Source organism: Stenella coeruleoalba (assembly GCF_951394435.1).
Source record: "Stenella coeruleoalba genome assembly, chromosome: 11".
In the NCBI taxonomy this organism is placed as follows: Eukaryota; Metazoa; Chordata; class Mammalia; order Artiodactyla; family Delphinidae; genus Stenella; species Stenella coeruleoalba.
This window is the reverse complement of record NC_137157.1, coordinates 91,527,979-91,542,306: the sequence shown is the minus strand read 5'-3', so window position 1 is coordinate 91,542,306 and position 14,328 is coordinate 91,527,979. Positions and strand designations below refer to the sequence as shown.

Genomic DNA, 14,328 nt, shown 5'->3' with positions numbered 1-14,328 from the left:
GTGCTGCTGCCAGGCCTCCTGAGCGCCCCAGACAAGAGGAACCCTGTACTCAGAAAACCGCTAACACACCAGGCCCCTCATTTGCGGCCCAGGGCGCGCTGGTGACAACCTTTCACAAGTGAGAAGGCGAACGTGAAGTAATATTATTTCGGTGGGGAAACTGAATTCTGCTCCTGTGTCCCAATTTCAGGAGCCATAAGGAAGAACGGTCGATTCTAAAGGTTTAGGATATTAACAGGTCCGTGAGAGCTCCGAGTATGGCTGAGAATGGGACTGGGGGAAAGATGGGAGGTTTCAAATGGTGCTCCTACCTTTTTGTCACTCAGGCCGGAAACCTGGTCCACATACTCCTCTTGGATCATGAAGGCAGCTAAGTTGGCAGTGTAGCTGGCCAGGAAGATGACAGCAAAGAAGGCCCACACCGACACCATGATCTTGGAGGTGGTCCCCTTTGGGTTCTGCACCGGGACGGAGTTGTTAAACACCAGACCCCACAGTAACCAAATAGCTTTGCCGATGGTGAAAGATGGGCCACCCGGCTCTGGCAGGACAAAAAAGACAAGGACAGAAGGTTAAGACAGAGTCACTGGTTCTATTTCAACTTACAGGTACATAGAGCTGGTAAGTTCCTGCTCAGAGCAGGAAACCCGCCAGCAAAGCCCCAGCCCTAAAGCTACCCTTAGGCAGCTTTTTCAGTTGAGAGCTTGTGTCTCTCTTCTCCTGGGACCCACAGGAAGGTGGAAGAGAAAAACCAGAGGCCTGGGGTGTGTGTGGGCTCTTACTCCAACCAATGATCATGACTCAGCCAGGGCGCCACAGGAGCCAGCTTCCCGCCCTGTTGGATGTAAGACCCTTAAGAGCCCATCAAGACTGAGTAACGAAGGCAACCATCCCACTGTGGTCACACTTGCATCCTCATTACCACGTTCCCAAAATTTCTATTTGTATCTACCGAGAAAGCATTTCAATTTCAAAGAAGGTTAGCAAGGGCTTCCCTGGTGGCGCAGTGGTTGAGAGTCCGCCTGCCGATGCAGGGGACATGGGTTCGTGCCCCGGTCCGGGAAGATCCCACATGTCGCGGAGCGGCTGGGTCCGTGAGCCATGGCCGCTGAGACTGCGCGTCCGGAGCCCGTGCTCCGCAACGGGAGAGGCCACAACAGTGAGAGGCCCGCGTACCACAAAAAAACAAAAAAAAAAAACGGACCGTCAGCAAGAACCTTGTGGGGTCTTTTTCTCCCACTAGTCATAGATCTCCTCCAATTTTATTCACAGATGCCGCTTTGAATGCAGTTGATCCTGATTCTCCCGTGGCTTCCAGCTCTTAGCACTCAATGTTTTGAAGGCAGCCTTGACCTCATTCCAGTGCCGACACCTCCCATCTGGTTCCCTCCAGCAGGGCCTGCCTTCCGTGTAAAAGAATACCAGGCGGCCCAGAGAGTCTGCCAGGGATCCCTGGCTTGGCCACATGCATCTGAGGGTGGACAGGGAGGCTGCCTTTGTCCTCCACCCGACCTTCACACAGATCACACAGGGCTTCTGCACACGTATTTATTGTGACCTCTCTGCTTTCTCTGCTTGGCGATGGTGAAATCTTGCCTGCTGTCTGGGGCTGCATGCAGCCCCTCCGCTGCAGAAACGAACACCTGCCTGCACAGTTTTACAGCGCATTAGCACAGGTGTTTCGATGCTATCTGTGATCCTGAGAGCATCTGCTCAGCCACCTAAATCATCAGTGACTACACATGTCGAGCCTAAGATCTAACCGTGCACGCACATCTGCGCAAGTGGACCTTATTTCTTGGAACAGATGCATAACTAAAAAACTGTTTATAAATCAAAGTTTTGTGCATTGTAAAATGTCCCAAGGAGACTTGATAGTTAAAGCGGCCCCATGTTGAATTCTTTGGCGAAGTCAAGCATCCTTTGGTAAAGTGAGTAATCGTAAGCCCTGGCTCTGATTTTTGTGTCTGAATTTTTGCCTCTTTGATTTTCTTTGCGGGGTCGGGGAGGGTGAACACTAGCTTTGGTTCTTGACATTGTCAACATGTGTGTGTACTCTCGTGCTTCTCGGACATTTCACTTGTTACTAATGCCCACCGGGATGGTGAGTAGTCATGGCTTTCGGATGACCCTTTGGCACAGGCAGGAAGTCCCTGACTATTCCGCATTGTGGAGGCATCCAAGTGTCCACCCCAGAAGGCACACCCCAAACGAGAAGGTAGGTCTACACCTGGAAATACCTCAGTGCAGGGGTGGCTCATAGCCTGGACGTGAATTCAACGGAAGCACGAGGGGAGCTTTGACAAAATACTGACACACCATCCCCAGAGATTCTTACTAAACTGGGGTGAGGTGCGGTGGTTATTGTAACAGGCAGCCAAGGTAGAGAACCACTATTCTGAAACATACAAGGGTTCAAGTCCCGCTCTGGACTTAGTGAATCAGAACATTAGAATATGAGGTCTATGCATCTTTGTCTTTTAAGTGCCCCGTAGGTAATTCTTATGTGTAGCTGGGGTTAAGAATCTTTCCTCTTTGACACATAATTCCAGGATAGAGCTCACATGGTGGATGGGAGAAGACGCAGAGAAGGCATAATATTTCCTAATCCTGGTGCTCTCAGGAAGTTTTAGAAGAGATATCTATAAGGACCCCTTGGTCCCCTTCAGAAATCTAGTAAACTTTTCGTGAAGTCTCATAAATGCCTCAAACACATGGGTAGCCCTCACATCTCTGGACCTTCCTAGTCAGGAAGATGGACCACCCCCAAGAGTAGCTGTGGGTGAGAACTGTTATCTCCCAGCCATTTTATTTCAAATACCCAACTCCTCTACCTCCTGGCAGCGAGATGTAAGCCAGGGACACATGCTTTGGGGATCTTGTAGCTCAGAGGTTATCCTTGGGCTGTGGAGAGCTGTTTCAGCCACAACTACCCTGCATGTACCCTGGGGTAACCTGTGTTTTCTTACTCTTGATACATGTGTCTAATCTGCCTTGTTAGCACATCTGATCGGACAGACTGCTCGTAGTCTAAGGTTAGCAAAAGAGTTTCCTCTGACATGTTTATGTTACACATTTCTGCTGCCAGCTTTGATCTCACTTGCTTAGGGGTGGAACTGGGCTTGGGGTCAGGCTTGAGGCAGGGAGGGGACATACAGATTCAAACTAACATCTAAATTGGGGTCTTTGTGTGTGTTTGCTTCTTGTTGTTTATTTGCTTTAATAATGGGAAATGATCAGAAACTTTTGGAATCTACACGAGTTTTTGTTAAGGGGTCCAGTCACATAGTCTAGAAGATAGGTAATAACAGAAGAAAGATAAAAGTTTTCACATTCTTGCTCTACTAAGTGTGGGCTACTTAATAGAATGGCTACATGTGCATAAAACTTAAAAGACTAGAAGTATATATACCAATATATTAACAGACATTATTTCTTGCTGATAAACTTATGGGTGATTATTTTTAGTTTTATCTAATGCATTTGCAAATCTTTCATAAATTCCACAATAAACTTTAAAAGTCAGGATAAAGCTCCACTCTTTTCAAGTGAACAGATGAGTAGAATGTTACAAGTGTATCCGTCACTATTTTTTTTTTTTTTTGGTGGTACGCGGGCCTCTCACTGTCGTGGCCTCTCCCGTTGCGGAGCACAGGCCCCGGACGCACAGGCTCAGCGGCCATGGCTCACGGGCCCAGCCGCTCTGCGGCATGTGGGGTCTTCCCGGACCGGGGCACGAACCCGCGTCCCCTGCATCGGCAGGTGGACTCTCAACCACTGCGCCACCAGGGCAGCCCTCCGTCACTATTTTTAAGGTATATTACTTTCCTGTGAATTAGTCTTCTACTTACTTCTCAAGTTAAAGAACAATGGTAATCCCAATTGTCACATACATTTAGCAATTAATATTTTCTGAACACCAAGGTAAAATGAAAAACCATAGCACTGATTAGAAGCCCTTAATTGGGGTCTTTCTAACGAGTCACCAAGGTGGTGACCTTGAAGACTGAGGGTTAGGGCGGAGGCAGGCAGCAGATGAGGGGCACAGAGATTCCGAGCTGAGAGCTAGAGAAAGGCAGAAAGGCAATGGTTACAGCTGGCCTTACCTCTGCCATCGGCGAGGCACCTGTTGTAACCCACAGGGCTAAAGTACTCGAAGACGAAGACGGCCACGGCGGAGACGATGAGTAACATCACGAACATCATGACCCACACGTCGGCGCTGAAGGGCTCTGGGGAAGCAAAACATCGGCGCTCAGGGTTAACGCAGAGAACAAACAGGTCCCGATTGACTCGCGCATTCATTCACTCGCGCGACTCCTATCTTTGGGGAAGCAAGCCAAAGGTGTGTGCGTCCCTTCAGAAAGCCAGGGCCTGGCTTAGGGAGGAAGGAGTAAGAAGCTGTGTCTGAGCGTCTCCACTCCCCTGATGGGCGTGTCGGGGCTTGTTTTCGTTCAAACATATGAGAAGGACGGCCTCTTGCCCATCCTTTCTGAGACCGTACAGATAGTTTCTGCCATGCCTGGACCAATATCTGGGTTTTTTGGAAAACAGTGGAACTAGAATAAGTACTAGACATGGATAAGTGAGTCGTGTTGGACTGGCTCTTGGTTTGCACGCCTATGTATATGCCACACCCCACAGCTGGACCTGGAAAAGTTTTCACCAATGCTTCCAAGCCTTGAGGCCAAGTTCATTCTCAACAAACTTGGTTACTCTTTGTGGCTTGAATTGGTTCAGTAATAATTAGGCACAATGAATAACTCCCTTGCCCCCTTGCTTCACTTCTCTTAAACTTTCCAGCCTGGATTTGCTTTTTCAACCTGGTTTGACGTGGTATATTTTATTAGACATCATTAGTGTAGGAGAATACGTCAATGTTAAAAAAAAAATCCATCCACATTAAATATCAGTGTCTACAACACTGGGAATTTAGCAAATGACAAGGGGACATGATAATCAACAAAACAACCTCAATCTAGTCCCTATTTCCAGGTGACAAGGTTGATGGGACAAGAACAGGCAAGAGAGTAAGAATGTTCTACATATGCTTTCTTTAACTTTTTAAAATCATTTTTGCTGACTCTCTTCCAGTTGATCTAAATCTCTCTGGCTCAGACGTGTCTAGAAATTGAATACTGAATTCCAGGAGCCCTCTCTCTGGAGGCCTGTAAAAAGAGACAATCACTCTTCAGTCCCATAATACAAAGCTTCCTCAATTGTGCCTCAAAATAGCCTGGCCTTTTTAGCTGTCACATCACACTGTAAATTCAGAACTAAGTGAATTTACATGCTGTTTCCTCCACCTTCCAAATCATTAATAAAGATGAAACTGAAAAGGGAGGGAAATGGGCTGAAAATTAGAAAATATTGCCTTATTTTGAAACCTACTTTACTTCTGAACTCCCAAGGGAATTATAAAAGCCTGGTCACTTCATTAATTTAATATGGCACGCACCGACTGTGTAATGCACAGAAATGCAAAACCTTGCGGTGGCAGCCAGAGATGCAAAGGTGGAAGGTACAACTCAAAGCCTCTGTACGGTGGAATAGAGACCCTCTCCTCCTTGGGTCTGATTGATTGAAATCCTACTCTGATCCCAGTCTGTCCAAGATTAGGAAATAACTGAGTAAATGCACTGTCTCTATGCTTCCCTTCCCCCCATTAAGCCCAGAGCAACTTTTGGTACACAAAATACAAAAAAATATTTGTGTTGGTCTATATAGTTTAGGAAGTACTTTCACCACCTAGTTTCTACTATCCTTTAATGGCCCTTTCATTATGGATGGTTACATCTGTTTTACAGAGCAGTAAACTAAGACTTAAGAGGTCCCAGCCCTTTGTAAGTTCATACTCGGGAGGTGGCAGGGCCAGGTTATGGACAGAGGGCCTCTGAAGGCAAGTCTGTGCTCTTCCATTTTATATCACATCTTAGTCTCGGCCCCCTGCACTGTTTCCTGATTTTAGGAGTCGAGCTCTGAAATGCCCCCATGTGTACTAAAACACAGGCTGCAAGGGCAGCCACATCTGGGCTTTAATCCTGGATCTGCTCCTTCCTAGCTGAGAGATGGTTGGAAAATTGCATAACCTAGGGTTCAGTTTCCTAAGCCATAAACTGGGTATTATGGTAGTGTCAATGAAGTAATATAATCAAAGTTTGTACAACGATGCCTGGGCCTTCACATAGTAAGTGTTCAATAAAAAAAAAAGTGTTGGTATCCTTTAGAGAGACTGTGACTGGTCCAAGGGCTTTCAGCTTGTTTATGACCAAACCAGCTTCCTATCTCCTAGCCCAGTGGCCTGTTTTCAAGGTGACATTTTATTTTCCAATCCCTTTGCTCTCACAGCCCCTGCCAAAAGTATGGGGTTATGAGCTCACAAAAGACCTCATCTAATTGAAATCTTGGCCTCATCTCACCCAGTCTTATATCATACGGAAGGCTTTGACACATAAGTAATGCTGGAGAGCGAGGAACAGGTTCTATGGGGAAGGATGGGGTCGGTGGGAGGGAGAATCGGAGCAGCTTTACCTGGCAAAGCCTCCAAAAATTCACGTGAAAACAGAAAAACCTTTTTTTCTTTTTTGGTAGCACTGAGCTCCGCTCTTGAAGCTAATTTGAAACAAACAGGTATTTGAATGATATCCATAATTAGACATCATTAAAGCAGGAAGCAGCTTCAGAGATCAGCTAGTCGAAATGCCTTCTTCTGTGGATGACGAGACTGGATCCCAGGATGGAGCAAGTTTGTTCAAGGTCAAATGCAGGCGTGAGACTCAAGCAGGACCCCTGGTTACCGGTCCTGTACTGTTTTCTTACCGGGTACCATGCCTTCCTATTTTTGAGGGTATTCTTCAGTTTTCATGCTGGAGAATGATCAATTCTGAGGTTCCCCAAAGTGAAATCCCTGGCTGAGGGAAGCTCCTGAAAAATCAGCTCCTGCACCTGTTCCTCCTTCCCTCTACCTGTCCCTGGGTCCATGTCCTTCACGCCTGCAAGCCCATCACTCACCTAAGAAGGCAGAAGGTGAGACGGTCCCATTGCTGCGTGACACCATGACACTGATGCCAGTCTCTATGAAGGGCACGGAGAAGTCGACCACCTCCGATCGCTCCTCGTTGATGGTCAGCGACCCCACTGCCATGTAGGCCCTCTTCATGACCACCTGGGGAGAAAGACGCAAGGCTCCAGTTAGGGCATCCAGGAAGGCAAGGGGCCACCATGCAGAAAATATTTGGGGCTCTACAGTGCTTTCCTTTGTAGAGTGGGAACAGTACATTTCATTTATAGCCTTCCTTCGGTATCTTCCCTCGGTATTGGTTCCTGGACCCGCCGTGGACACCAACACCTGAGGACGCTTAAGTCCCAAAGTCAGCCCTTCTTATCCGCGGATTCCACCAACTGGAGACTGTAGACACAGTTCAGGATCCACGGTTGGCTGAATCCACAGATGCAAAACCCACAGGTAAGGAGGGCCGACCATATATTCACTGAGAAAAATCTGCTCACAAGTGGACCACAGAGTTCAAACCCATGTTGTTCAAGAGTCAGCTGTACTATTTTACATTTTCTAAAATTTATAAAATGAGCGTTTTAAAAATATTTAAATGAAACACGGACATGGCCCTTAATTCCTGACACGTACCTCTCCAATCATACCATTCCAGGTTCCATTGATTTTCTTCCCATGCTTGCCATTGGTCACCAGATAAAGATCATAGGTGAACTTCACAGATTTAGAAATTTTCTTAAGGATGTCAATACAGAAGCCCTTGCAGCATTTTTTGATGTAACCTGGCTCCTCGTCTGTTTTATTTCTAACCAGGTAAAGAAACAAAAAACAAAAACGAGGCTTTTATACAAGAGGCAAAATATTACCCTTGCCAACCACAAAGCAGGCCCTCCTTCACAGCTCAGCACAAGTTATGTCAGGCCCGGGTGAGGACATAAATCAGACCACAGAACTGCCATAATCTCATTACCTCATCATACTGGACCATGTTTTCTCATACTTTTAAATGCTCCTTGGAAGTATAACATATATCAGGAAAGTGCACATATCCTAAGGGTTCAGCTGGATGAATTTTCATACACTGAACCCACCCATTTAACCAGAACCCAAATTCAGATACAGAAGCGTTACCAGCACCTTGGAGGCCTCTTGTTCTCCCTTGCAGGCCCTTCCCACCCTCACCAAAAAGAACCATTATCCTGACTTCTATCAGCATAGATTAATATTATCTATTTCCAAAAATGGTTCTAAAGACATGCTGGCCTCAGAAAACATCTTTCAACACCAATGTAAACTTAAATCTTCACGAACTTGAGGTCCCGGTCACTGAGACCTCGCGAGGCCCCAGAAACGATAACATGGTTAGCAGTAATTCTCCCGGGTCATGATCCGGACAGAACCACATGCCAGACCACAGGGCTGCCAGAAAGTCCACTGCTCAACTGTAACGAAATTCAGACACGGTGTCCAATTCGTTCTGTGCCTCGGATCCTAGCCGGGCGCTGACAGCTAGGGCAAATCTGACTTTCCCAGGCCACGTACTCAGAGATGATGCGCTTCTGACAGGGCACCGTGTTCCTCATGCAAGTTCCGCTCAGGGGGTCCACGCTTTCCACAATGACGAACGGGGCCTCCTCCAGCGTTACGATGCTCAGATGGTCATCTTCCTGCTCTTCCGTCTCAGGACACATTCGGGGCCACACGTAGTACTTCATCTGCAGAGACTTGTCTTTCCACTTGCCCACCTGCACAGGGATAAACAAGGACTCAGAAACCACTGGTGGAGACAGAGCTGCTTCTCCTGGCCTCCCCCGGGAAGCTGTTAAACGCAGTCCAAAGATGCAGGCATTGTCCGTAATAGAGACGAATCCTCCTCAGACCATATGCTCAGGATGAGACTTACTGTGTCCAGATCTAAGAAAGGTAGGCTCTTCATCTACCCACCCACTTACCAAACATGTGCCCGGCACTCTGCTAAACCTCGTGGCTTAAAGAAGCATCTTTCTGCCCTTTGTCAAGTGCACACTGAGTGAAGGAGTCAGAAATGTAAGCAAATGTTTACAGCACCGTGTGATAAGTGCTAAAACGGAAGCCTGTCCCAGTGCGGGGAGGAGGCCAGAGCCTCCTGCCTTGAGTGCCTATTGGTGTTTTCTCCTCAGCTGTAACAGAGAGCAGGACGGTGAGAGCAGCAAATAGCTTTGGGAAGGTCAACAGAGTGACTGGAGCAAGTGAGCCGGAAGGATGTGCTTTGGCTTGTGCCAGAGGTCTAGTGGGAAGCCACAGGGAGGACTGGGTGGATCTGAATTGGAATAAAATGGTAAGTCAGGATGAAAGAATACAGCACAGCTTGGCTGGGGAAGGGAGTGTGGTCGAGGGGGTGATGGACGTCACAGGTCAGCGTGGATACGCACCTGCTGGGCTGGGTGGGCGCCCCGGGGGGGGATCAGATAGGTCTCTCTGTGAGCTGCTACACGTGGCCACATGGGCCGTGTGCCTCCAGTTCACGGACTCCAGTGTGAAAGGCGGGTGCCCCTGGCATCATGCATTTGGTGGCCCTGCTGCCAATCATCGGGAGAAATGTGTGGGTTCCATTGTTTTTTAAAAGAGCCCTTCGTTCCTGTTTTTATAATAGAATCTGCACGCCTTGCTGGTAGGTTCTTGCTCTCGCTCTGCCATTGAGTTTACTGAAGAAAGAGGGAGCGCCTTTTAACTTTCTATAACCAAACATCTTCAGTTATCACCAGGAATTATAGATGGCAAGTCCCTGCATGTTCTCTCCTCTATGCAGCAAAACAAATTAGTAGCACAGGTGAGGCACCAGGACTACGAAACGACTTAATTTATGATCTACGAAAACCAACAAGGAGCAACAAATGGGCAGTATGTCATGAATCTTCAAGCAAGTGGCTTCGATTTCCGTATTCATACAAAACCGAAGTTCACTCCTTTGCTACTGCTTTCGTCTACACCTAAGTCTACCTAGTGCCTCCCCTGGTGTGGTTTATACCTCCCCCCAACCTGTCTGGTAGGTGTTGCCTACTTTCATGCCCAAATTAGGCCTGTACAGCCACCGCCTCTGTTCTCACGTGTCACTATAACACGGGCAGTGGCTCGGTGGCCTGGGCTCTTTGGTTTGGCATTAACCCTGATGCTAGTTTTCTTCCAAGCGTGTAGCCATATGTGACTTCTGTGTTCGGAATTATGCACTGAAGCAAACATCTGCTTCCCTTTACATGTATAGTCTCTTCCGTACTGTTGGTTCTGATTTTGGTACAAGTCTATTTTTCTTCATATTACTAAGACTACTCATTTCTAAAACAAAAATGTCCAAATAGCTTCCCAGCCCTGTGGAGAGCTTAATGTCTTCTGCCTGTGATTTGGGGGAGGTGGGGCTTGGGGAAGGGAAGACCCAGCCGTGGGAGCCCATGACATTGGGTCACATCCATCTCCAAGCGGCCCTAGTTTTTTCTGCATGTTCCCTTATATGAAAAGGATTGGGAAGCCCTAAGGTACCTATTTTTATTTCTTTCACTGCTATCATGTTCCCCCAGTGTCTCTCTGAGTGTTTTTCTTTAATCCAAATGTATGCTCTTCCATCTTTACTGCTACTAGCTTAGTCCAGTCGTCCAGCAGCCCATCTTGGGATTACTGCAGGCAACTGCAAACTTCACATAAGGTTTCCCCTAGAGTCCACCGTGGACACTGCTGCCAGACGGCTCTTCTGAAAACATCATTTCATCATATAATTTCTATTCAAAAATGTCAACAACTTCCCACCACCCTCAGGACTGTGTCCAAACTTCTCACCTAGATGGTCAAGATTGGTGCACTGAGCCTCATCTACCCTGATACAGTTAACTTCACTATTTTGAAACATGCAGCCTTTATTAAAGTCGGAAAAGGAAGGTGTCGGTTTTGGAAGTTAACATAGGTTAATCAGGAACAGGTTTCAACAAGCTGGCTGTATTTTCTTTTCTGATAGTCTCACTGTATCTGTGAAACAAAAATGCTGCACACGTAGCACGTTGGCAAAGTTTTTTCATGAAACTTGTGAACAAGAGGGGATATAATATAGATCCTTGTATACTTGATGGATTTGAAAGGAGTCTACAATCCATATCCAAAAAAAAAAAAAAAGATTGTTTAACGAATTAATGCCAACACAGAAAAAGGTCTCTAGTGTCATGTCGGGGACGCTGTTTTTAGAAGTGGCCTGTGTAGTGCTTCAGAAAACAAAACAGAAGTCATGCTCACCAAACTGCAGGTAACCCAAACTAGAAAGGATAGAAGATACACTGCAGTGCAGAATCAAGGCTGGAAGCCGTATGAATTCACTGGAATAATGGACTGAACGAAATGGAATAAAATTCAACAGTATTTATACTTAACGTCTAGCACTTAGATTTTTTAAAAGCAACTGCACAATACTGAAAAGGAGATATTTCAAGGAACAGCAGTCTACACAAGCGATTGCAATGACAAATGGTATATTTACAAACTTACGGCGTCCAGCTCACCGAGGGAGGGGAGGGTATGCATGATCCCACCCTGCTCTGTGCTCATCGTACCACAGCTGGAAAGCTTGGTTCTGATCCTATAATCCTATGATCAACTGATTTTTATTTACTATCTCATCCTCATTTCCCCAGCAATAATCTGTTCGTGAGGTCTCCTCCAGCACTCTTTCTTAACTTCCTGTCAAGATAGCTGGATCACATCCTTGCTTCACTTCGACGTAATGCAACCAACATCAACTGCACATGAGCTCTGTGCCAGGCGCTGGGCCGTGTGCTAGAGAAAACAATACCAGGCAACATTTACTAAGGGCTTAGTGTGTGCTGAGCACCAAACACATCCAGGAATCTCATGCATCGTCAGAGGGAGCGTGTGAGATGAAGGCTGCTGTGTAACGTCTCACTTTGCAGGTGTGAACAGAGGGGTCTGATGACTTGCTCATGGTCTCAAGGTAAGCGAGCACAGTGTCTCAGATCTGAAGCTGACCAGTCTGGCTCCAGAGCTGGGGCTCCCACCCACCATCCTGCATTGCTTCTCGGATAATAATGAAGGAGTAAGACACGGTCCCTGTCCTCCAAGGACAGTCCCCTGGGGAAAGACACTGTCTATTGACAGTAATATCAAGTCAGGCTTTGGTAATTACCCTAATAAAAGGTCTAAAAAATTACTTGGATTCAGAGTAGAAGGGACTGTTTGTGAAAGGGTCAGGGAAAAGCTTGACTGGGACCCTTTTTTAAGCTGGGCCTTGAAATGGAAGTGATAGCTCAGTAGGTGAAGAGAGGTTTATCTGCTGAGGCAAGAGCAAAGTTGCAGAGTCCTGCAGCTGCCCCATGGAAAGACCAAGCATGGTCCTTCATGTGTGGAGAGAACTGGTCTAGCTTAGTTCTCTTCCTTAGAGACCTGCTCCCCGCTCCAGCCAGAAGAACTCTGTTACTCTTGACCAGCTAGATTGTATAAATCTGTTCCCAACTCCTTGTTCAATGCATTCAGGTTGGTAGTTTGAAACTGGTCGTGGGCACCATGAAATCAGGGCTGCCCCTGCCCACCCCTGCCCTCAGCAGTTAAACACTTACCAGCTCACCACTGCCCAGAATAACCAAATCATTCATTATTTCATGCTCTTTACTACCTTATTTAGTGACTTTTTAGATGTTTTGTCTCCTAAACGAAATTCTTTTTTTTATTCATTTTTTATCCTTTTAATATATGTGGGATAGTTTTTTGGTGTTGTTGTTGTTTTTGTTTTTGCCTCACCCCAAGGCATGTGGGATCTTAGTTCCCCGACCAGGGATCGAACCCACACCCCCTGCATTGGGACCACAGAATCTTAACCCCTGGACCGCCAGGGGAGTCCTTCCTAAACTAACGTCTGAATGTGTCTCTAAGTATTTCTGTGACTGCAGACAAATATCTATAATTCTCTGAGCCTCAGTTTCCACATCTGTAAAATAGGGAGTGATTGCTAGGTGTCTTCTACATAATTTCATGGTCTTTAGGACACAGGCTCCCTACTACATTTCCATCTGATGAGAGCCCAGTAACAAGGTGTTCTTAGTGGTTATTTCCTAAAGGGAGGGAAGTATCTGATCTGATTCTACAAAAGATTAGCTTGTCTTAAAGTCTTGATTCTTTTTTTCTTTGTTTCTTCAAGGATGATTACAGTGAGAAAGAAAGTTAACAAATGCCTTCAGGACTGAAAGGAGAAACAGGTTCGCAAAAAAACCAACACAACTTTGCTATGAATATCAGATTTGCAATGCCACTACACAGTGCTTATGTTAAAGAATGTGTTTGGTTCCCACAAATTAATTACTTCAACTTCTTGTGAAGCAAGACAGTTAGAAATAAGTAAACAACTAAAATTAAATAAAATAGGGGCTATTTATGTGGAAGAACAAGGTATATTTCAAGCAATTCTTCTTTCAAGGGGAAAAAAGTATGGTGAAAGTATTAAATATGGGAAAGTTTGTAAAAGTAAATAGAGAAAGAGAAGCCTGAGATTCCGAAAGGAAAAATCTTGAATTCTTTTCTAGGGTGTCTGAACTGGCGTTAGTGTATCATATTGGATATGCAGAGTGGGAGGAAATGAGGTTAACAGGAAATATTTCAGAAAAAATTCAGTGAGAAAAACTGAATGAAAAATTTATAGTCGAGCATAAAACATGTTCAGGAGAAAGAAAAAAGCCTTAAGAAAAAATGAAGAAAATGTCTGTAAAGCACTCTGAATTCCTCAGAGGAAAGCACTAAACAAACATCTCCAGAAGCACATTTAACAACAACATCTGTCTGTAAAAAATGCAGTTCCCTGCCACACTAAGATTTCAGAAGATCTCTTGAGACCTGAAATCATCTTTCTCAAGAAAAAAAAAAAATCTCTGATTAGTTTTCTCAGGAAAACATGGAGTCATTTTGAGGGTTTCTGGTTGCTTCTCTCAGTACACGCTGAACACCTGTTCAGCTGGGGATTTCTCCTCAGAAGGAAGTCTACCTCACAAACCTACAGCGTGTTACTCCGTAAGCTTTCCCTTAGGAAAATTCTAGAACCAATCTGTGGTGATGGGAGACGTCAAAGTCTTCCTTCTGCTAACAGATTTCCTCCACCGCTGGCAGTGAAGCTGGCACCCAACAGCACGCTGGGACACACAGGGGCGGCACTCCTTCTGGAAGCCCCCGAATCTGTCCCCTTGGTGAGCGCGTCCTCGGGGAGAAGGAGAGGAGTCCAGGCAGGGCATGGCTACTGTGAAGGCCACCGTAGTCCTTGCCCAGAGAGCAGAGGGCATCGCTCTCCCCGGGCAGCCTCT

The 14,328-nt window shown here is 46.2% G+C and overlaps 1 protein-coding gene across 11 annotated transcripts in view; it reads right to left on the bottom strand.

The window, feature by feature from the left end:
- Positions 1 to 14,328, bottom strand: part of GRIN2B (glutamate ionotropic receptor NMDA type subunit 2B) — a 630,348-nt gene that overhangs the window by 40,570 nt on the left and 575,450 nt on the right. For all 11 annotated transcript variants that reach the window (XM_079936840.1, XM_079936832.1, XM_079936835.1 and 8 more), the window contains 5 exons: positions 8,555 to 8,757; positions 7,646 to 7,817; positions 7,012 to 7,165; positions 4,107 to 4,232; positions 312 to 541 (listed from right to left, as the gene is read on the bottom strand). In XM_079936840.1, the coding sequence (XP_079792966.1) occupies positions 312 to 541; positions 4,107 to 4,232; positions 7,012 to 7,165; positions 7,646 to 7,817; positions 8,555 to 8,757 (885 nt within the window). The remainder of the gene's footprint in view (positions 1 to 311; positions 542 to 4,106; positions 4,233 to 7,011; positions 7,166 to 7,645; positions 7,818 to 8,554; positions 8,758 to 14,328) is intronic.